Here is a 24,863-nt window from a genome sequence, read left to right as displayed (position 1 = left end):
CATTCTGCTCCCAATGAGAAGCAGTGTTCATAATAAACTGTGGCTGTCTGCTTAAATTCTCTTCGTGTAGAACTGTATGTTGCTTGTTACTTATGTGTCTTGTGTTCCAGATGAGCAGTGCTATTGGTAATAAGTGAGCTGGCACAATCGTTAGCATGCCGGGCGAAATGCTCAACGGTATTTCGTCTACCGTTACATTGTGAGTTCAAATTCCGCCGAGGTCAACTTTGCCTTTCATCCTTTCAGGGTCGATAAATTAAGTACCAGTTATGCACTGGGGTCGATCTAATCGACTTAATACCTGTGTCTGTCCTTGTTTGTCCCCTCTATGTTTAGCCCCTTGTGGGTAATAAAGAAATAGGTATTGGTAATAAGCCATTCCAGCTGTTGCTTTCTGCTTAAATTCTCTTTATAATTATATATCTCCAACTGTGACCTCCTCACTGAGTGGCACCTTGGCCAAGTGTTTTCTACTCTAACCTCGAGTTAGCCAAATACTTGAGAGTGAAATTTGTTAGGCAGAAACTGTGCAGAAGCCCTTTAAATGTTTATCATTTTTTTCCTTTTGTTTTTTTTTTTTTATGCTTGTGTGGATTGGGCAAATGGCAGTGGTTCACAGTTCGATGCCCTGCCTGCTTTTCAAGGAAGGTCCCACTTATTCTGTGTTACTTTGAAGACTTGTTGCAAGCAGATGGTTTGTTGACAGGGGAAACGGCAATAATTACCCTGCCTCTCACAATCTTTGTACAAATGATCACAAATTTAAATACTCACACACACACACACACACACACTCTACTGCTGCTGCTACTACTGATACTACTACTACTACTACACACACACACACATACACAAGGCTTTGGTCAACCCAGGGCTATAGTGGAAGACACTTGCCGAAGGTACCATGTAGTGGGATTGAACCTGAAACCACATTTTTGGCAAGTATGGATGGACCCATCAGTCAAAGAGTGATAGAATGTGTAACATCAAGCAGTAATGCCTTGTAGAATTGTCCTTATGTTTTCTTTTCTTCCTCTTTCTAAGGTCCATAAAATATCAAATGAGGTACTGAAGATTGTTGGACTAAAGTAAAATCCCTTAAAGACCGTGCTGTAGCATGGCCACAGATCAGTGACTGAAGCCAGTTTTTAAAACTTTCACCTTTTGTAATCGGCACAGACATAGGTGTGTGGGGGGTAAGAAGTTTGCTTCCCAACCTTGTACTGGTTTTGAGTTTAGTCCCAGTGTGTGGCACCAGGGATAGGTGCCTTAAGCCCCAGATTAACCCAAACCATCTGAATGGATTAGATAAGGTGGAAACCGAAAGATGTGTGTGTCTTGACATCATGTTAGTTGCAAACAAGTGTCGCTGTCAAACAGATGCTTTGTTAGTTTCCCATTTAAAGCATATCCAGCCATGGGAAAATATTACATTAGTTGGAAGCAGTTGGGGGTTGGTGACAGGAAGGGCATCCAGCTGCAGAAGAATCTGCTTCAAGGGATTCTGTCCAGTCCACACACACATACACATGTGTGTATGCATTTCTCTCTGTCCTCCTCCTCCACCTGAGCCCTTGACAACAGTTGTTCTGTTTACATCCCCATAACTTAGTAGTTCAAAAAAAGTCAACAGGAGACATTCCAGACTTGAGATAAGTTCTGGGGTGGAATCGTTTAACTAAATCGGAATATGGAAAAGAGTGAGAGCTAAAATATTAATGATGGACGCAAAACCGATTCTTCAAAATTATACGACAGTCTCCAATCTTTGAAAGTGTCTTTTTGCTACTTTTTGTTACAAATGTTGTTGCTGTAACCATGACCAAGTAAGAGATATATTCTGTTTCATGGTTTCTCACTCACTGGCTTCTTGTTTTCAAGTGATCTAAATTAAAATCTTCCATTAAAATTTCATGTTGGTTTATGTTCTAAATACCATCTTAACCTTTTAGCATTTAAACTGACCATATCCAGCCAGAATATTCTGTTTTGTGTTGAAACCTGCCAGATCTGGCCTCTTACACCTACCTTACAATGCCATTCTAAATAGAAACCTTATCATTGAAACTTTGAAGCTATGAGATTATTCAGCTTAATCCAAAACAATGTGAATAAATAAGCATTGCGTTTGACAATAATCTGAATGTTAAAAGGGTTAATAAAGTATTCATACCTTATTAAATTCTTCATTACTTTCAAAATAAATTCAAAGTTTCTCAACAAAAACATGGTAGCAAATATGGTAACTTTAGTTGACTTTCATTCATAAAATAACTTTGTGTTGTATTAAGATCATATTGTCATGTTTTGGGCAGGGCCCATCTCAAGAAATAAGAGTAACCACCAGTATCATGCTATTATATTGAGAGTTGCTTACTGGCTTGCTACAAAATATTTCCCCCAAAGATTTGTCCAAATATTCACCTTTGCATACCTATCCAACCCACATAATGCACTCATTATTGTATATTAATATGCAAGTGATATTTTTCTCTGATTAAATCCTCTAATATTTTGAATTTCTATATTTCTAGAACTTCTGGTCAGACTGCTGCCAACCAGCACTCTTCTCGGTCACATGCTGTCTTTCAGATAATACTCCGTCGCAGGTAAACTCAATCTTTTACAAATTCAAATGCCGTTACCTGCTAATATTTTGTCTCTAAAGAAATCAAATTATTTTATTTTACATTTTTATATTACCAAATAAAATGTTTCTGTGATTATTAAAGCCATAGAAATGGGTACCGACATGGCTGTGGGGTTAAGAAGTTTACCTCCCAACCCTGTGGTTTGGGTTCAGTCCCACTGCATGGCACCTTTGCATTGTGTGATAGTTGTAAACAAGTCTAACCACCACACTAGCAGTCTTTTGTTTCCAATCTTATCCAGCCACGAGAAAATATTATCTTGTTTGGAAACAGGTGATGGTTGGTGACAGGGAAGGCATCCAGTAGCAGAAAACACTTCCACAACATGCAAGTATGGAAAATAGATGTTTGAATGGTGACGATGGCTGTGGTTGATGCATTAAGAATATCTGCAACGAAAGCTTTTCAAGTTCTCTACCGTTCTTTGATTTGTGACAATTCAAACATATATTTTACATTCAACATGTTTGTAGAGTTTATCAACATCAATGTTCTGATCATCCTCTTGTCCCTGAGTGTATGCCTTAACCCCTAGCAGTGTCATTGTTTCCTATTTTCCATGAATACATGTCTGGTCATGAGGAATATTATCTTGCTTGGAAACGAGTGAGGATTGGCAACAGGAACTACATTCAGCTGTAGAGGTCTGAATGACCCAGGCAAACATAGAATGTGGACGTTAAAATAACGAGATACTAATTGGACTCACTTATTTTAATATCAACTCTTCTGTGACTACTTTTCTTTTTTTGTTGTAAATTTTGCTTATTTAATTGAATGTTACAATTTTAATTAAAGCCATCAGTCATAATTTTGTGAAAGAAACTTTTATGTTCTAAACACCAACTTAAAATTAATAACGTTTGTTCTTTTAAGAAATCTGTCCAAGTTTATGATTGTTTTTGAAATGAATTGAAATAATTGTGGTAAAGTTTATTTGCCAACAGAATGTGGTGGACCTGTAAAGGATGATGTTGCTGTTACTATATGATTGCCCCATTCTGTTGGCAAGAAAACTTTGTTACTGTATATCTCTCGCTAAGGGATTTAAAACAGGTTGTTTTTCTCTGTACGAAATAATTATATTTCATTAGAAATTCACTTATTGTGTTTTGGCTCTTTCATTATCTCTGTTCCATTTGTGTTTCTCCTCCATTTACAAATGCCAAATGCACCAAATATATCTTTATTTTGTTTTTATTTTCTCCAGATCTAAAGAAGTTTATGGGAAATTTTCATTAATTGATTTAGCAGGTATGTGACAGTTTTTTTAAACCTGATCTCTTTAGGAATTTGGAAGATACAAAATTAACATCTAGTTCTCAGTCGTCTACATATCCAAATTAATTTTCCATTTTGGTTTGTGTGTGTGTGTGAATGTTATCTTAGTTATTTTAGAATGTTCCGTAACCTTTTGTGTCACTGGAACAGCTGTAAACACTCAGCTTGATGTTTTATAACTATGATTTCTCTTGATTGTTAACCAAAGTTCTAGTGTCTGGGGCTGATAGGTTTTAGAAATAAAACTTTTGATGATAAAAAGAAAAGGAAGTTATTTAATCCCCGGTCAGTTCAGATCAAACACACCTATGATCAAAAGTCAGCCTGTCTTTCCTTTGTACACAATGTACCTAGGACTATGTTATTTAATGCGTTCTTTAAAGCAGTAATGTGTGCTTTGATGGTGATTTGATATTTTTCACAGGTTGAGTGGCCATGCAAAGGCCCCATTGTTGGTTTGTGTAAAAGGGAATTTATACAAATGTTTTAACCCTTTAGCATTCAGTTTATTCAAATTTTTTGAATTGATCATGCATTATCTCATAGTTTTGAGATTTCAAAGATGTGATTATTTACTTTTACAACGACATTGTAGGATAGGTGTAATAGGCTGGATCTGGCTTGAATTTAAGAGTAAGAATATTTGGGCCAGTTTCAATGCTAAAGGATTGAAGTGAAATAGTCCCAGCATTGAATCAAGAATTGGGGGACGAATGGGACCTGGTGACTCACTTCAGCTGTTTTGGGACCTTATCGGGGATTTGTAGATGATGATGGTGATACTATACAGCTAAATATGCTGTCCCCTTCATACAAACATGGTGATAATCTGTTAAAGATTAAAACTTAGCCTACAGAACAAATACAAATATTGGCAGCATTGTTTTTAAGGCATTAAAGATGGCATTATATTCTGGAATGTACATTGAACATTTATCAAATATATTATGAATACTGGTTTTTAATTTTGACACAAAGTCAAAAATTTTGAGGTGACGTATTTTGTTGATTCCATCGTTTCTGGCACTTCCCTGGTACGTTTTTTTATCAACCCCAAAAACATGAAAAACAAAGTCTTTGAACTTGTAAGAAACAGAATAAATATTGCATAGAATTGTGGGAAAAACACAATAAGCTTAATTTTATAAATGGTGTTGTGTCAGAAAATATAGATATTTAGTTTGTATACTAGACACAGACATGGCTGGATGGTTTTTCAACCTCATGGTTTTGGGTTCAGTCCCACTCCATGGCACCTTGGGCAAGTGTCTTCTCAAAAGCTTGCAAGTGGATTTGGTAGATGGAAACTGAAAGAAGACTGTCACGTGTGTGTGTGTGTGTGTGTGTTTGTGTCCCCTTATCTTCCCATCTCTCTTAACCATTATAAATGATTGTCCCCATCATACAAGTGATTCTGAGCTGCATCGAATTTCATATTTTCTTAGAAACTGTCTGAACAGCTGAATGTTGACACTGTAATTAATACTTGTGTTTTAATTATTTATTATCTTTTTTTCAGGAAATGAGAGAGGGGCTGACACTTCTAGCTCTGATAGACAAACCAGGATGGAAGGAGCAGAAATAAATAAAAGTTTGTTAGCATTAAAGGTAATTCTGCTCACTTATTTCTGTAGAAGTTAGGCTGCTCTCTATTATAGACATTCCTAATAATGATAATAATGGATTTACATTAGTACGTACTGAATTGTGGCCATGCTAGGGTAACCCTTTAAGGGTTTTAGACATATCATCCTAAGTTGATGTTAGCATTGAAGGTAACTTTACATTCTTTTTCTACAGTGCTTGTTGTTGTTGTTGCTGTGTATTAACGTATTTACTAATAATAACAACAATGGATTTATGTTTAGTAAGTCGATATTTTCCCTTATTGGTTTCTCCCCCCTAGAGACCCCCTCCTTTAATCCTATCACCCTCAGTATTTACTTGAATCTAGTACTTGTTTCATTGATTTGTTTATTGACTGGCAATGCTAACTTCTGATGCACAGAGCTGCACCTGTACAGGTATAGATAGACAAGCATGTAGCATTATCATCTTTATCCTTTGTTTTTCCATGGGTTGGAGGAGACAGCATCCCACCAAGACCTTTTGTCATCTAGCAGACACTGCAAGAGAGAAAACCAGTCATGTGTGTCCTTACGTATGCTGTAGTTTTTACATCAGGGTAGACATTCAGCCTATCACCAACCACTTGCATCATGGGCCAGGTGCAATTTTATTGAGCTACTGACATTTATGAGATTATCTACGACAGGATTAGAGTGTACCCTCTACTTAAAACACTTCAGTATTTAGGCAAACTGGCAGAATCAATTGCACGCTTGGCAAAATGCTTGGTGGCATTTCATTTGTCTTTACGTTCTGAGTTCAAATTCTGCCGAGGTCAACTTTGCCTCTCATCTTTTCAGAGTCGATAGAATAAGTACCAGTTGAGTACCAGGGTCATTGCAATCGATTTATCCCCTCCCCTTAAATTGCTGGCCTTGTGCCAAAATTTGAAACCAGTGCTGCCTGATTGGCTCCCCGTGCGAGTGGCACATAACAAGTACCATCTGAACATGGTCAATGCCAGCCCCACTGTCTGGTTCTGGTGCTGGTAGCTCATAAAAAGCACCATCCAGATGTGGCTGGTGCCAGTGCCACCGGACTGGCTCCCGTGTGGGTGGCACATAAAAAACATCCACTCGGAGTGGTTGGCATTAGGAAGGGCATCCAGCTGTAGAAACCTTGCCAATCCTCAATCAGACTGTCCAACCTCTACCAGCATGGAAAACGGACATTAAACGATGATGATGATGAGGACTTAGTACGTTAATGTTTGGGATCATCATCGTTTAATGTCCATCTTCCGTGCAAGCATGGGTAGGACGGTTGACAGGAACTGACCAGATAGAAAAACTACTCTAGGCTACTGTGCCTGTGTTAGCAAGGATTCTATGGCTGGATGCCCTTGCTGACACCAACCACTCTGCAGAGTGGACTCAGTGCTTTTTATGTGGCACTAGCACAGGTGAGGTTACTTTTGGCATGATTTCTACAGCTGGATGCCCTTCCAAATGCCAACCACATTGCAGTGTGGAGTGGGTGCTTTTTATGTGGCACCGGCACTGGCAGAGTAACCAAGTAACTTGCAAGACAAGGAATTACGAAGGGGCAAAACGATTTATGAAGATGTGAAAATTCATGTTAGAACAGGAAACTATATAAACGCAAATAAATAATTATAATAATTGTAATTAAAATTTCTGTATAATCAGTATTTCAAATTAACAATTTCAAAGTAAGGTCTGTTTTAGTGTTTGGTTTTATTATCTGTGAAAATTGTGTCATACATTCTGATGTATGTGTGTATAAATTGTGTGCGTGTGCGTAGGCATGTATTGAAAAATCTCTTTATTTCTTTGTCTCTTTATAATTTTCAAGGAATGTATACGTGCTCTTGGACGCAAAGGGGCTCATTTGCCATTTAGGGCCAGCAAGTTAACACAGGTTCTGAGAGACTCTTTCACTGGTGATAAATCAAAGACATGTATGGTAAGTATTTCTTTCAACCTTTTCTATTGATACAGCCACAAGATAACATACTGTGTTTCTCTTCCGCTACATTTTACATTATCTAATACTGTCACGGGGGTATTCAGTGCAGTTGAACCAAAGATTTATACGAATTGCTCTGCCAAGAATTGTACAGTATTTACTCTTCCTCTTTCTATTCTATTGTCCAATTTATGCCACAACATTAGTGTTCATCTCGGCATTTGACGACATTTGTAAATAATTCCATCCTCTTCTGTATTACTGATGGATGAGTAAGGTTAATAAGGTTGGACATACCTGCCAACAACAGATCTGAGTAAGTTGAAATATAACCAGTCCGGTTAAGAATTGTATGTGCCATCTTATTGGATCTAAAATCTACCAGGCCGTCGTTCGTACTATCCTCCTCTATGGTTGTGAAACATGGCCTATGAGGGCAGTCGGATCAGCGAGGGATGGAGGTGTGCCACAATGACTGTCTCCGCCGTATTCTTCGCTGCCAACGCATTGATCGGGTTCCTACAGCCGGTCTTCGTCATCGCCTGAATATCCGGCCCCTCCCTTCGGTGCTTCTACAACGGCGCTTAAGGTGGTCCGGTCATGCAGCCCGGCGTCCAGAGGGTGAGAGGATTCGCGATGTCCTCCTCCCACCTCCACTTCCCAGCTGGCGCAAATCCACGGACGGGCAGCCGAAGACCTGGGCAACGACGATAAAGGAGGACCTCCCCAAACTATCAGGTCCGCAGGTGGTTGGTCTGCGCAGATGGAACCGCGAATGGCTTGCTATCTCCAGTGACCTTGCACAGGCCCATCGAGCGTGGGCCACCATGGTTTGTGATGCCATCAGGACCAGAGAAAAGCTGGCTCAACCCACCCTGGGTGAACGCCGTCACAAGTACAAGTAAAGTTATTGGATTGTGATACAACTGATTGTCTTGTTCTGCAGTTTTGATCATCTCTTTAACCAATCACCATAACATAATGGTAGTTTTTCACCACTTTAATTACTCATTCACACACACACTGTATATTTACCTGTGTATTTGTCGCACTTTCTCTGCATAACTTTGAAACTTTGTTTCAAAATCTAAGAGATGTGGCTTGTTCATGAGGTTATCAAATCTTGTCCCAGCTTTGCCGCCATACAAACTCTGGGAGTCTGACTTCTATGCAAATACAATTTGAGCCAATACAGTATATCTGATTTCATCTCTAATCCTTTGTACCTTGCAATCAAGATTTGTTTGTAAATTTGTTTCAGATTGCCATGATTTCACCTGGTATGAATTGCTGTGAACATACATTAAACACTTTACGCTATGCTGATAGGTATGTATATATATGTGTATATATTACATGGATGTTGTTAGTTTTTCATTGTTTTGTGTTTCAGTGTATTTTTTAATGTAACATCCATTTCATATGTTTACATTACACACACACACACACAATCATGGTTTTAACATCCGCTTTTCTATGTTTGCATGGATCAGACAAATTCCTTGAAGCAGATTTTCTATGGCCAGAGACCCTTCCCCCATCATGTTTCCAAGCAATACTTCCCTTTGGCCAGATATAGAAGACAAGAAATGAACAACATTGCTTGTATGACATTGACAATCATTTACAACCATCACTTGAAGGCACAGAGCATGCACGTGTGCACACACACTTCCACTTGCTTTTTTTTGTTTCTGTCTTTCAAATCCACTCAAAATGCTTTGGTTAGATATAATAGAAGACACTTGCCCAAGGTGTCATGTAGTGGGGCTGATCCTGAAACCACAAATGTCGACCCATATACTATGCTTGGCCAAATTAATATTTTTATCTTGAGAATCTACCAATGAGAATTCTGTTTCCATTTATTTAGCTTTTGCTTTGGAATTATGCAGACTTAAGTCTGCTTCGGTGGAGCAGACCTCTGTTACTCAACTCACTGGTCTCCTGTCTCAGATCAACTGTGTATTAACTAAGGACTGTATTGTCACTATCTGCGGGTATCAGAGCAAGTTATTTTCACCACCTCATCACTCTGTACCACATCACTCATGGGATGTCAATGCCATCTGAGAGCAGAAGTGTTAGCACACCGGGCAAAATGCTTAGCGGTATTTTGTCTGCCGTTATGCTCTGAGTTCAAATTCCACTGAGGTCAACTTTGCCTTTCATCCTTTCAGGGTCGATCAAATAAGTACTAGTTATGCACTAGGATGGGGGGGGGGTCAATGTAATCGACTTAATCCCTTTGTCTGTCCTTGTTTGTTCCTTCTATGTTTAGCCCCCTGTGGGCAATAAAGAAATAAGTATGTCTTTCATTAGAGGTTTTGTGGCTATGGTCTTGGACCAGCCAACCTGTGTGCAGGATGTTTTTACAAGATGCCACTCCTCATGTGGGTGACCGTTGGGTCAGTTGAATTCCACCGATCCTTTGACAGGTCTTGTTTTTAGTCCTGCAGAGCATTCATAATCCCCTTGTCACCCAGCAAGCCAAGTGAGGGATGGGGGAGGCAGTTTAGCTGCTGACCACTCAACCATGAAACAAGCAGTAGTCTTCCATGGCACCAATTGCACGATTTTCATCATTAAAAAAAAAAAAAAAGTGTGCACTAATGATCAGACTGGAGGAGAGATTATAGTGATATTCAGAATATGGTAACATCAAGTAGTGTGGCTCTTCAGACAGATCTTGTTTAGTGCTAAGAATGTCCTGTTACAGCAGTCATTCCATGCTATGATCAAACTTTTGGGGGTTTGTTTTCTGGGAAATTACATTATCTAGTGTATTTCTCATATTAAATCATTGGGGTGTGATTTTTAGGGAGGTTTGGTAGCTAATTTTAGCAGGTTAAGCAACTGTGTACACGCTGTCTCTATTTTGGCATGCTTTCTGTGGCTGGATGCCTTTCCTAATGCCAACCACTTTGTACAGGGTGCTTTTTAGCGTGGTTCTGTCACAGGTGCCCTTTATATGGCACCAGCACCGGTGCTTTTGTATGTACCATTGGCATGGGATATCATTGATATCCTTCGATATTTTTCAAATTGGTTAAATTTAAATGTTACATTTTCAGTTGATTATTGTCATTATTATTATTATTGATTCTGGCTTTTTTTTTCCCCCTCTTTCTTAGAGTAAAAGAACTTGGTCCTGGAGGAGGTTCTGAAGGTACGAAAACGTTGGAAATAGTTGAAACCCCGACTCATATTGGAACGATGTCTCCACAGAACAGTGATTTAGCTTTATTAAAAACCTCAAATGTAAGTTGTATGGCTCAGATAGAATATGAATTTTGTCAATTCTCTCAAATATCATAAACACATCTTTTTTTTTTTCAAATATTATTTCTTTGGATACCAACAAGCCTGAGAGCAGCCCTGATTCTATGATACAAACTTCCTGTCATAAAGGGATCTAAATTAAAACCTTTTTCATAATTGATATTCTAAACACCAATTTTAATATCGACGGGTTTCATTATTTTCAAAATTACTTGAAATTTTGTTGATTGAAAAGAGTAAATCAACTTTGGCTAACACACCTTAAGCTTTTAACATACATTGTTAAGAACAAACATAAAGAAAAAAAAAGGATGAAGGACTTGGGTTTTTTCCCCCGTTTTCATCATCATTTTGTGTCTGCTTTCTGTGCTGTCATGGGTTGCATGGGTCATTACAGTCTAGGTCATTTCTTATTGGGAGCTATTGCTTCTATAGCACAGGCCCTCAGAATTCCAGGTTGGAGTCCAGCATGCTGGATGACCACTGGGAGTGAGGCACCACTTAGTTTTTGTTAAAGCATGTCTCTAGGACCTACTTCAAATCCAGGCTATCATTATTATTATTATTTGTGACAGGATGAGGTGACAGATGAATTGTTGACATTCCATGAAGTTATTAACCACATGCAAGATATGGAAGAGGAACTTCTTGATGAACAGAAAAATGTTTTTGATGTGAGTATTGTTGAAAGAGCAGCAGAACTCCACTGCAATAATACAACTTGTATGTGCATTTACCATATACATAAATGTGTGTGTGTGTATATATATATGTATGTGTTTATTCATATATTTGTGTTTTTTATGTATTGTTTAACGTCCGTTTTCCATGCTGGTATGGGTTGGACAGTTTGACTGAGGACTGGCAAGCCAGGAGGCTGCACCAGGCTCCAATCTGACCTGGCAATGTTTCTACATCTGGATGCCCTTCCTAATGCCAACCACTCCGAGAGTGTAGTGGTTGCTTTTTATGTGCCACTGGTACAGGAGCCATTCAGGCGGCCTGGCATCGACCACATTCTGATGGTGCTTTTTTTATGTGCCACTGGCACGGGAACCAGTCAGGCAGACCTGTCATTGACCACGTTTGGATGGTGCTTTTTACGTGCCACTGGCACAGGAGCCAGTCAGGGGGAACTGGCATCAGAACTACGATATTGGTTTTACTTGACTCAACAGGTCTTCTCAAGCATATCATATCGCCCGACACGTCAGGGTATTCTTAACAGGGCCACACGGAAATATAAATGAAGTTATATATACCAATAAAAAAGCATAAGCATCAATGTGATTGAGTTTGCTTTGAAGCCAGTAGTTTAGGTTCAATCCCACTTTGTGGTACCTCAAGCAAGTATCTTCTAAACTGACCAAGATCTGTTCAATGCCATGAGTTGAATTTGACAGATGGCTTCTATATAAAAGTCCACCCTGCATATCTATGTATGCATCTGCCTACCTTTGTACTGACATCACTTTAGCAGTGTTGAAATTTATGTCCAACAGAGTAAGTGGTCCATTGTAAAGGCATAAAAGCCATGATGAATGCATATTTGAATGAACTGAATAAATAATAAACTCTGTTTTGATTTAACAAAACAATAGTTCAGCTTTGCTAAAACAGACGGCTATTTATTTGGGGTTTTTTAAAAATCAGAATGTCAAGGAGCAAATGCAGAGTCCAAGGTTTGGACCTGATCTGTTCGTTTTTAAAAGGTGTACACCTCCTTTGTTTAACATCCACTTTACCATATTCACATGAATCAGAGAAAATTTGTTGAGGGCAGATTTTTTACAGATTCCTTCCCTGTCACCAACATTCACCTGTTTCCAAGCAAGATATTTCACCTTGGCTGGGCTGGAAACAAGGGATTCAGTTACGTCCATGTATATAACTATTGTGTGATGTGAAGACAAAGACAAAAACATTCACACATGTATAGAAACGCATGACAAGCTTGTTTAGTTTCTGTTTACCAAATTCACTAAAAGGCTTTCGTTGATTTGGAGTCATGTTACATTTGGCCAAGATAACCACACAGTTGGAAAGCAAACTTCTTCTCCATGCAATAAAATGTTTTAATGGGATGTAAGTATAATTTGCTTTGGCCAAATTTAAAAGCAGAACAATATTTCTATAATAAAATCTTAACTTTTTCATGATCAGTTGTCAAAAAAGGAAAGAGTAAAATTCAACTGCATAAGCAAATGTATAATACTGCTGGTTGTTATTTTGACTGACCCTGAAGAAAGGGTTTATACGCACTTTTGACAGGTTGTGGTGCACCTGAGCACTGTATACAATAATTTCATTATTATTATTATTAAAGTGAGGCAAGTTGAGACTGATAAACTTTGAATTCAAAAGGACAAAATGAAATACAATAGTTGAGGACTTGACTTTTTTGTCCAAGTACCTGTATATTATTACTATTATATATATATATATATATATATATATATATATAAATAAACCTTTTTCTATTTTCTCTCCCTGTTTATTTCTGTGTTCCTTTCTGTCGAAGAGCATAGGCTCGAAATATAAAAGACTTTCTCATTTCCCAAGCATTAAACTAATACATCTGTTTTGTTGTTTACACACCTGTCTTTGTCTTTTTTTTTTTGTAAATTCTCACTATATATATATATATATATATATATATATATATATATATATATATATATATATATATTCATCGAAAGAAAAAGAGGATGCAAAGGATTTAGCGGTACATATGTTTCTGGCTTTATTGGACAGTTTATATCAATGCATAATTGATGTAACATGTATGTCAATAGCCTTCCTCAGCCGCGCACAATTACGACACCAAAGACATATATATGTGTGTGTGTGTGTGTGTGTTATTGACACTGCTTTCTCCTCTCCCTACATCATTAACAAAAATACTGATAACTAAATGATTCTTAACAAAAGAACATTTTTCAATTTTTCTTTCAGCATACTCAAAAGTTCTTAATTGATAACCGAAAATTAATGAAGATGACAGAGGAAGTTGATTATGATGTGGAAGGTAATTATTTGTTGTTGTTGCTGTATCCACAAAAAACATTATCAATGAAAAATATTATTTCTGTTCTTCTTTCCTTTTAATTCTATCAGACTTGCAATGATTCCTTGAGGAGACCTGTAATTCATACACATATATTCACACACATACACACACACACAGCATTTAATGTCTGTTTTTCCATGCTGGTAAGGGTTGGGTGGTTTGACAGGAGGTGGCATGGTTGGGGGCTGTGCCAGGCTCTATTGTCTGTTTTGGTATGGTATCTGCAGCCGAACCTATTGTTAGCATGGAAAACAGATGTTAAATGATGACAACACACACACACACACACACACATGTCAAACCATGACCACCCTGACTCTTTCCTTTCCAGATATGTGTCTTCAGCTATACATTCTTTCATCATCGTTCAACATCTGTTTTCCATGCTGGCATGGGTGGATGGTTTGACTGAACAGTCTGGAGAGCCAGCAGCTGCACCAGGCTCCAATCTGATCTGGTAATGTTTCTACAGCTGGATGTCCTTCCTAACGCCAACCACTCCTAGAGTGTAGTGTGGGTACTTTTTACGTGCCACCATACAGGAGCAAGTCAGGTGGGCCTCGCATCGATTACGTTTGGATGGTGCTTTTTATGTGCCACTGACACAGGACCCAGTCAGCGGGTCCTGGCATTGGCCACGTTTGGGTGGTGCTTTTTATGTGCCACTGGCATGAGAGCCAGTCAGCAGACACTGGCTTCGACCACGTTTGGATAATGCATTTTACATGCGACCGGAACGGGGGCCAGTCAGGGGGCGCTGGCCACAACTATGATTTTGGTCTTACTTGACTCAACAGGTTTTCTCAAGCATGTCATATCACTCGGTTACTCTTCAGTGGGCCGGACATGCTGCACTGGCACTGGCCATGGCTGTAATCTCACTTTAGTTACTGGGTCCTCTCAGTTACAGCATTTCTCTAAAGGTCTCAGTCTCCTGTCGTTGCCTCTGTGAGGCTCAATGTTCGAAGGTCAGGCTTCACCACCTCATCCCATGTTTTCCTGGGTCTACTTCTTCCAAAGGTTCCTTCCACAGTTAGGGAGTGGCACTTCCTCACACAGCTGTCCACATCCATACATAACATATGACCATACCAGCATCTTTCTTTACTTTTAAAAAAAAAAAAAAGGTGTGATTTGAAGGAAATTTGTGTTATTTCTAACACAGGTCCCTTGAAAGTTGTAAAACTGTCAAGATACACATTAGGTACATAGTTAACGGTCTGGACATAAAATATGACAGTACCTGTATTTTATAACTTAGAAAATAACCAAGAATTTGGAAGGATTTAGTAAAATAACTTCTTTTGTTACAAAAGTGACTCAAGGGCAGATATTTGAAAATAACTAATTTCGCCATGACTCTCCCCCTTGAATCTGACAATTTGGTTGCTGTGGGCTACAAATTTGGTGTCAGGGAATCTACTCATTGATTCATTTACAAATCGTTTATCACTGTATTTTTTGCATTTATCTCCTTAAATTTCAGTATTTGCTAAAGTTTAATTTTAAGAAATTTTCCTTTTGGGATTCAGAAAATATTTCAGACATTAAAACAACTCGGATTATTCTTTACTTAGTCACCTTTCCAGAAGTTTCTGTCACCTTACATAACCTATCTTATTTACTGTTTGAATGTAGGCAGTAATTAGTGAAGAAAGGGAGGTAAACGTTGTGAATAACAAGCACAGAACATGGGTGTGCGGTTAAGAAGTTTGCTTCCCAACCACCTGATCTGGGGTTCAATCCCACTGCATGGCACCTTGGGTAAATGTCTTTTGCTATAATCTCAGACTAACCAAAACCCCCTGAATAAATTTGGTAGAGTGAAACTGTTTGGAAACCATCAGATTATATTGTGTGTGCGTTTGACCCTACTTCCACCTCCACTGCTGTTGGTTTGTTTACATCACTAACTTAACAGTTTGGCCAAAATAGAAAAGCAAATTGTACAGTAAGTACCAGATATGAAAGATGAGTCCTGGGGTTGATTTTGTTTTCCTGTACCATCGAGACAGTGCCCCAGCATGGTCGCAGTCCAAATGATTGAAAACAAGTAAAACAAAGACATATCACAAATCTGTGAATATCAACATGGAACAGATATTTTTTGGTTTCTTTCAGATGAAACCAGCTTTTTTTTTTTTTTATCAGGTGCATGCATGGATGTGTACGTGTGTCTCAGGACTATATTGTGTTCTTATTGGTGGCTTTAAGAGTGGGAACTCAGGGTCTGTAGGTGAATAGCTGTAATTGTTCTATATTTAAGAGATAAGGAATTATGTGCATTATTTACATTCGATGGATATTTGTCCTCATCTTGTTTGTCTGTTTATATGCAATTGTTTTTGTTTCAGCATTCGATCTCAGATCAGGTTACTTGCTATACAAGTACATCTCCATAAATTATTATTATTCAATTGAAACCCTTTTTTTTTCTCTCTCTCCTCCTTTCAGAATACACAAAATCACTGGATGCTCTTCTCATTAAACAACTCAGTAAACTAAAATCCTTTCATGGTAAGTTTCTTTCAATTTCTACAAAAGAAGATTTCAATGTCTTTGTTGAGAATATCCACAAATTGATTATGGGTCTTCAAATTAAAGGAAGGCATGAACCTCAACAAAAGTAGTTGTTTATTTTTCTGGTTCATGTCCTGGCGAATTCTTCCAGTTCACTTTTGTATCATCAACTCCTTAATATCTCTTGAGTATTTGCTGGGAGAGTCATTGTCTGAATGCTTAAATATGTTCAGAAATTCATTTACTGTTGAAGTGATTTATGAAGTTGCGGCCCTCAGCTGACCAAAGCCATTTGAGTGGATTTGCTAGATGGAAACTGAAAGAATCCTTGCTTCTCAGTCTCGTGATTCTGGGTTCAGTCCCACAGTGTGGCGCCTTGGGCAAGTGTCTTCTATTGCCTTGGGCTAACCGAAGCCTTGTGAGTGGATTTGGTATATGGAAACTGAAGGAAGCCTGTCATGCCTGTCTTTGTTTCTGTTTGTCGTCCACCACAGCTGCTTGACAATTGGTGTTGGCATGTTTACATCCCTAACTTAACACTTCAGCAAAAGAGACCAATAGAATAAGTACTGGATTTAAAAAAAAAAAACAAAGATTTGGTGTCAATTCATTTGTCTCAAAAGTTCGAGGTGGTGCCCCAGCGCAACTGCAATCTAATGGACTGCGAGCTGGTAGAAACGTTAGCACACCGGGCGAAATTCGTAGCCGTATTTCGTCTGTCGTTACGTTCCGAGTTCAAATTCCGCCGAGGTCGACTTTGCCTTTCATCCTTTCGGGGTCGATTAAAAAAGTACCAGTTACGCACTGGAGTCGATGTTGTCGACTTAATCCCTTTGTCTGTCCTTGTTTGTCCCCTCTGTGTTTAGCCCCTTGTGGGTAGTAAAGAAATAAATGGACTGAATCAAAACACAAGAAACATACAACCATTTAACACCCATGTTTCATATATAAACCTGGCTGTGTGGTTAGATTTGCTTCTCAGCCACTTGGTAGTTGGTTCAGTCCCTCTGTGGCACGAAGTAGCTTTGTCTATGTAACTGGGCCAACCAAAAAAAAACCTTGTGAGTAGATTTGGCAGATGCAAACAGGGAACTCATTCTCCGTGGCTTGGTACTTCACAATTGTTGTAAACCAGCATCACTATTGTTATACAAATGGTACCCTTTGCTTCAAAGCTTCTATTAAAGCATGTATGGTCATGGGAAAATACTCTACTTCTATTCACTTTAGTCCTGGAAGCACCACAAGGTATAAATGATTTCCAAAATTTGTCCTGATAGACATTACATTTATGAGACGCATGGGTTTTGTCCCAGCAGACAAAATGGAAAGTGTGTTGCTCCAGAGGTTGACAGGGGTAATGCACTGGAATGGCCACTCCAACTCACAGGCCTCATGCATGTGAATAGCTGTCTCTGCCTCAATAGCAGAGATGTAGTTGGGTGGGGGTGAGGTGAGACACAAGAAAGTTGGGGGTCCCCATTGCTACAGGCTCAGTCACAAATCTGTCAGGGAGTAGCTGATACTTTGACAGCTTTTCTTTCTTGGTTTGACAAGCAGTGAAGACGGGGCTGGCAGCTGAGCACACCAGGTTGCTGCAGCATGTGCAATACCAGATGAGGGGCCTACCACTGCGGAATAGGAAAATTGTCACTGGAAGTGGGTGAGGGTTGGCAACAGGGAGAGCATCTAACTGTAGAAAATCTGTCTCAACAAATTCCACGGAAGTTAAATGGTGAATGTAAATGCACCATGCCACCAGCGCTAGAGAGGTTGTAATGTCCTTGACAAGATAAAGATTGAAGGGACTGCATCACTGTACACATCTTCAGCCCATTTGCTAACCACTTTACAGAAAGTACTGGATGCATTATATTATGGTATTAAAGCAATGTGACTGAGGAGGTGAATGGGAGAGTGAGTAATAAGAGCAGAGAACCAGAATGGGTGGGTGGGTGGGTAAAGGTAGCAAGACTATGATGGGAGAGACATTGTGAGAGAAAGGGGTGGGAAAAAGACTTAATTTCTCTTTTTAAATGTACATTGATTCTGCTAACAGAATATTGTGTTTGATTTCAGAAAAACTTAGCAATTTTCGAAGAGAAATGCAAGAAGAAGAAAATTTTAGTAAAACAATGAAGAACCGGAGGACTGCAACCAAATAGTTTTGTTGTGAGTACCATGAAGTTAGCAACTAAAAGAAGCGATAGTTGCAGCCATGTGAGAGGGGAACGTGTCGTTAGCTGTGTGCTCAGTGAGACAACTCATATGAGGTCCCCCCTGTAGAGGAAACTCTTTCACTCTTTCATCCATGCCATCCTGCAACATTATTTACCAATATGATATTTCAATAATAGAGTTATTATTACAACAAAAATCTCGGCTACTTTAAGCTTCTCTCATCTAGCATCACATTGCCTACTCAACCTGTTTGATATACAATCTGATGGTTTATGGACCACATCAACCTTTCAGCCTTACCTCTCTCTCTCTCTCTCTCTCCCTCTCTACTTTATATATATATATGTGTGTGTGTGTATGTATATATAAAGTCTCAAATTAATTAAACTTACTGAAAATAATAAAACCTGCACAAAAAATTATTCCGTGGTGATTGCTACTTTTTTTCTTTTTTTTTTCTTTGCTTTTTAAATAATTCCAACAGATTCTGCATAGAAGGATATTATATACATTATTGTATGTATATTCTCTGGCTAATATCCCCCACCCCTGCCTGAGCCCCATGGTGTTAAATAATTTCTGTTTGTGGTAGATTTCACCCAAAAAGAACTGAAATAAATATTTATTGCAAACTGACAATTTTTTTTCTTCCAATATTTTGTCACATCACATAAGGACATTATTATTATTATTATTATTTGTTTTTCTTCAAAGGAGGTTCACAACTCTTGGCCTTCATTTATTTTCAAATTAAAGGCATTACTATGGTTACCCAGGACAGTGAACTTACCGAACTGTTTGTGCATTTTCTGCAAATGTTTGCTGCAATTTACTATCCTCTGCAGTTGTCATCCATCACATTGCCTGCTCACTTTATTTCTGCTAAATATTAACAAAAACATATATACTCATATTTTGAGTTCTATTTAGCCTGTTTGTATCACCATACATATATGTATATATCTATACTTGTATATATATGTATACACGTGTGCATGTGTATATATATAAGGAGTCTCTTTGCTTTTATAGCACTGTCTACCTCGTTCCACCACCGTGTCATCCTCAGCTTAGCTGGAACTTTGTACCAGCCACATTATATATATATGTGTGTGTATATGTATATATATACTTATGCAGCACCTGAAAGGATAATCCTGTGTGTCAAGCTAAGTAAAACCGGTGTCTTCCACACATCTGGGCTGGTTTCACCTAAAAATCCCCGTGCTGATTGCTGCATAACTACCCTTGACAGGGGTATGTAAAAAGGACCCAGCACACTGTTAAGTGGTTGGCCTTAGGAAGGGTGTCCAGCCGTTAGAAACTGTGCCACAATAGACAACTCCCAGCTGGCCAGCTCCATATCAAACTGTCCAGCCCATGTCTGCATGGAAAACAAACGATGGTGACGATGAATGCATTTGTTTAGTTATTTGCAAAGTAATTAATTCTCTGCTTTAGTTTTTAAATGTTCTGTTGCTTACAGCTAGACAAATATATATCTGGTATAGCTTAAAGCTATCAAGTATATATCTTGCATAGTTTACAGCCGTACAAACTTGTTTCTACCACACCATACAGGAATTCTATGTGACTTGTGCTCTCCCATTAACAATCTCTATTGTCTGCAGTTGTTTGGTACCATTTCTACACAAGGGGAAGGACTTAGTCCTTTTCTAACAACCATAATATTTGTATTACAGCTTGAATTTTTTCAATGCAATCTATCAGCCCAATTATTGGCAGAATTTTTTTTACCCCCTCTTGAAAAATTTTGATATGTAAAGATAAGATTTAAAAAATAAATAAAACTCATTTGATATCAAAATAATAAAAAACCCCAAATTTTCTTTCAATGAAAGAATGTCTATCTTACATGCTTGCAGATGGTGGTTGAAGTAAAGCAGTTAAGTTGGTGAAATGTTGCTAGATAACACCCTACAACAAAGCAGTCAGTTGAAAGTGCTTGGCAACAAATGCCTTTTGGAATCCTAATAGAACTTTAGTGTTAAATGTTGAGAGAACATGGTTTGAATTTTTACCTTTTTTTTTTTTTTTAATTCTCCTCCAAATAAAATGTGTAATTTGTAAAGATGTTCTTAATTTCAATGTTTTTTTAATAATTTCCTATTAATTTCAATTGAGACAATTGCAAATAATGACTTTAGTTTTTAACATGTATTTGGTGTGTATTAATTATGTAAGATGTAATTAATGGTAGTTTAAACGAATTGAGCAAAGATCTGTTGGGATTATGACTCTCCCCACCTCCTTTCTTACTAATTGTATCACATTTTAATTATTTCAGTTTACAGCTGATATAAATGTACTCGACAAATGTGCTGGAATCGTTAGAACATTGGGCAAAATGCTCAGCAGCGTTTCTTGTGGCTCTTTATGTTTTGGTTTCAAATCCTGCTGAAGGCAACTTTGTTTTTCATCCCTCCAGGGTTAATAAAAAAGTACCACAAAGACGCACGTACACACACCCAAGCTTCCATACAGTTTTTATTTACTAAATTCTCTTAAATACATTGGATGGCTCACATTGGTGCCTGAAACTGTGTTTGCTAAACAAACTTCTTAATCACACAGCCATGCCTCTATTTACTGCAAATATATAATTAATCTTAAATTCATATTTTCTTTATTCATAATACATTAAGTCAAACAATAAATTTCAGGAACTCCACAGAACTGCCTCAACCTGCCTGAGCTTAGTTTGAACCTGTGATCCTTGGATCCTCAGAATCACACACACTCTCCATAGAGCTACTTTAGTTTCCAGTGAGTCACTTAATAAATTGCAAAATATACATTCTCTGTCATTAACCCCTTTCGTTATATTTCTGTTGAAACATTCTGCCATTATTTGAATTGATTTTCAAGATAACAAAGAATTTAGCAAATTAATTTTGTCATTATTAAATTGGTTTTTGGAAAAGAAATTAATGCGGAATTTTGATGGATGCTTTTTAATTTAGGTTAGTTTAAAACTAGTTTCGCATCATAGAACCAAAGATGGTTTCAGGTGGGTTGTTATCAGAAAAGGTTTAAAGCCATAAAAAGCATGACCCTTAAATTCAATATTGCTTGTTACCTAATTTCGTAATTTTTTTTCTTCTTTTTTATGTCTATTAACGCACAAAACAAGGTGCAGCAGACATGGCTGCGTGGTAAGACGCTTGCTTTCCAGCTACATGGTTGCAGGTTCAGTCTCACTGTGTGGCACCTTGGGCAAGTGGCTTCTACTGTAGCATCAACAGCTGAAGCCTTGTGAGTGGATTTGGTATATATGTGTGTGTGTGTTTGTGTTTGTCCCCTACCACCGCTTGACAACCAGTGCTTATTACCCCCATAATTTAGAGAGAAGTACCAAGTTTAAAAAAGAAAAATATTCATACTGGGGTGGATTCATTTGACTAAAAATTCTTAAAGGCAGTGCTCCAGCGTAATGGTTGGAACAAAAGATAAATGATAGAATAGTAAGAATCCATTTCTTTCAAGTTTTAATATTTCGTATCTGCTTCTTAATTTATTGTCTTTGGTAAAACAAAGAATCCCTGCAGCTGTTCCTTTCTTGTTTTGGGGTTGCATCTCTCCTAAACCTTGCTGGTCTGTTTTCTCTTGAAAACTCTTCTTTTAAGTTAAGTCAGTGTAGTGAAAACCCAAATCTCTTTCAAGGGAACTTGTACTTAGTTCTGTAAAATAATGGTGGGGAGTGGTCAATCAACCCCCAGTACTTGACTGGTCCCTTATTTTATCATCCTCAAAATGATGAAAGCAGTATTGACGCTATGTGGGAATTCACCTCAAAATACCTGAAGAAATAACACAAGGTATTTTATTTTCTGATGCTCTCATAATTTCAAATTTTAGCAGGAGGCTTGTAACTTTAGGGAAAAGGGGTTAGTTGATTATATTCATCCCGGTGTTTAAACAGAACTATTTTTATCAACTCTCGGAAGGATGAAAAGTTGACAGCAGCCAATATTTGAAGTCAGAACACAAAGAGGTGGAAGAAATACTGCTAAGCATTTTGTGTGTCACCTTAATAAATGGTTTCAAATTTTGGCACAAGGCCAGCAATTTCGAGGGATGGAATAAATTGATTACATTGAGCCAAGTGTTCAACTGGGGCTTGCTAAGCTTTTTGCCTGCTGTGCTGAGGATTGTACCAGCTTCTCTTAATAACAAAAGGCTTGTTTGTTATGCAGTATTTCCGTTGCGTTCATTGGTAAATTGTTCTTCTCCTCCGCAGCATCCAGTATATTCTCCCTCAGCTATTTGTGCCGGTCTGTTTAAAATTATCTTTATCATAATGGACACGGCACCACATGATAAGTCTGTGAATTATGGACTTGGTCAGCCGGATTCTTGCTACCGAGTTAACACTGGAATATTTCTTTCTTTAATCAGGAGTGGGCTTTGTAATTATTTGAAACAAATTTTTAGATCAGGATTTGAATTTAAAACCAAAATAAAAACCACAAAATGGTGAAGAGATTTTTGTGAAATTAAAACATTATTTGTAAGTTATTCAAAGAATTTTACATATGAAATCACCCAATACATCAAAAAGTAACCTGCTTAACCATTTTGCTTCCGTATTACTGTTGAAACAGATTATCCTTCATTCAATTAATTTTGAAAATATTGAGGAATTTAATGAAAATAACTTGGTGTTTGAAACATAAATTAACATGAAATTTTGATGGAGAGTTTTAATTCACATCACTTAAAAACAAAGCTTGTATCATAGAAGCAGAGATGGTCTCGAGTGGATTGCTATCTTTAAGGTTAAAACATTTGAATTCTCTCATCTAACAGGGCACAGATATCATCTGTTTTGTTTACACTATGAAATTACTAAGTTAAAAATAATAAAAACTGCATGTATACACATGGCTATTGCAATGAGTATAGTCTTACGGCTTAACTCTTGATACCCAACCTGTCTGAGACTGTCCCTGGTCCTGTGATACTTCCTGTTTTAAAGTGACCAACACTAAAATCTTCCAGCAAAATTTCCATGTTGATTTAGGTTCCAAACACCAGCTGAATAATGGCAGTCATTTACTAAATTCTTCCTAATTTTCAAAACTAACTGAAACAAAAACAATGTATTCAACAGAAATATGGTTGCAAAAGGATTTGAACCAATGCCAAGAATATAAGCCAAACAAATCTGACTGGCAGATTAATTACTCAGAGTTAATTTCATCAACCATTCAGCTGTTGATCATCAAAAAAGCTGTAATGAGCTTAAAACCTCATTAACTCAATACTAATTGTTGCCTCATTTCTTACACACGTCTTTTAATTTAATTTATTTTTCTTTATAAATAAACACACAAAATAATATTTCTCAGAAAACTGCTTTGTTTTTTCCTAGAGTAAAAATCTCTGTTCTCTCAAAAGGGTAAATCTACCTCTTGTTATTTTCATTATCTGCAAGAAATTCGAAACTTGATACTTGTTGCTTGAAAATTCCCAAAATATTTAGCGTCAGACCTGTCCATGCCAGTAACAAGACAAACGTCCCCTCATAGGTTATCAATCAATTTTCCCAAACATTTCTTGATGGGTCTCATGTTTTGAAAATAATTCTTCATGCATAAAAAGTGAGATGGAAGCTGACTGGGACTCTGCTAAACAGGTTATTTAAGAGGACCTGGGAATATATTGACATGCTGCAATGGCCACAGGTCTCCGCACCTGGCCTCACATAAAAATGCTACCAAACAAAGATGTTATCTTTGTCAGTAATTAAGTATATTTCGCTCCTGGATGAATATATTTTCTATACAAGTCACACAAATGACATATTCAGGAAGCAATTTTAATTTCAATATATCGTTATTAATTACATATGGTAATTATCTGATGCAATGTCAACATTAACATCAAATGATGTAGAAAACTTGAATTCACAGGAAAGCAAGCAAAAATCAGGAGAGAGAACTTGTATCCCTAATTCTCAGGCCACCCCCCCCCCCACCATAGTTGAGGGGTTTTGCAAGTATCACAGTGAGTTTACTAGTGCTGGTGCCATGAAAAAAAAACCCACCCTGTACACACTGTAAAATGGTTGGTATCAGAAAGGGTATCCAGCCATGGCAACCATGCTGAAACAGACCTTGCTGGTTGATGTCAGTTCGTGTCGAATCGTCCAACCCATGCCAGCCTGGGAAAAAGGATGTTAAGTGACGATCCACAAAATTGCCCGGATATTGTGATTTTTGGGGGTTTTTTCTGGAAAATGTGCAATTTCCTTTTTGAAACCAGTCTTCTCACAACTGCAGCTTTCTTTCAAATGT

At 37.9% G+C, this 24,863-nt stretch overlaps 1 protein-coding gene across 3 annotated transcripts in view; it reads left to right on the top strand.

Annotated features, from left to right (window-relative positions):
- Positions 1–23,428, top strand: part of LOC115215705 (kinesin-like protein KIF2A) — an 80,502-nt gene extending 57,074 nt beyond the window's left edge. For 2 of the 3 annotated variants that reach the window (XM_029784993.2, XM_029784991.2), the window contains 10 exons: positions 2,535–2,609; positions 3,862–3,905; positions 5,452–5,540; positions 7,377–7,487; positions 8,752–8,819; positions 10,625–10,751; positions 11,348–11,446; positions 13,728–13,800; positions 16,297–16,359; positions 18,442–18,965. In XM_029784993.2, coding sequence (XP_029640853.1) covers positions 2,535–2,609; positions 3,862–3,905; positions 5,452–5,540; positions 7,377–7,487; positions 8,752–8,819; positions 10,625–10,751; positions 11,348–11,446; positions 13,728–13,800; positions 16,297–16,359; positions 18,442–18,527 — 835 coding nt within the window. In that variant the 3' untranslated portion in view covers positions 18,528–18,965. Of the gene's footprint in view, positions 1–2,534; positions 2,610–3,861; positions 3,906–5,451; positions 5,541–7,376; positions 7,488–8,751; positions 8,820–10,624; positions 10,752–11,347; positions 11,447–13,727; positions 13,801–16,296; positions 16,360–18,441; positions 18,966–20,429 lie in introns of those variants that run through there. The other variant, XM_029784992.2, reaches the window with a different exon arrangement.
- The last annotated feature ends 1,435 nt before the right edge of the window (positions 23,429–24,863 follow it).

This window comes from Octopus sinensis, linkage group LG9 (genome assembly GCF_006345805.1).
Source record: "Octopus sinensis linkage group LG9, ASM634580v1, whole genome shotgun sequence".
In the NCBI taxonomy this organism is placed as follows: domain Eukaryota; kingdom Metazoa; phylum Mollusca; class Cephalopoda; order Octopoda; family Octopodidae; genus Octopus; species Octopus sinensis.
The sequence above is the reverse complement of the archived record's forward strand: the minus strand, read 5'-3'. Positions and strand labels throughout refer to the sequence as shown.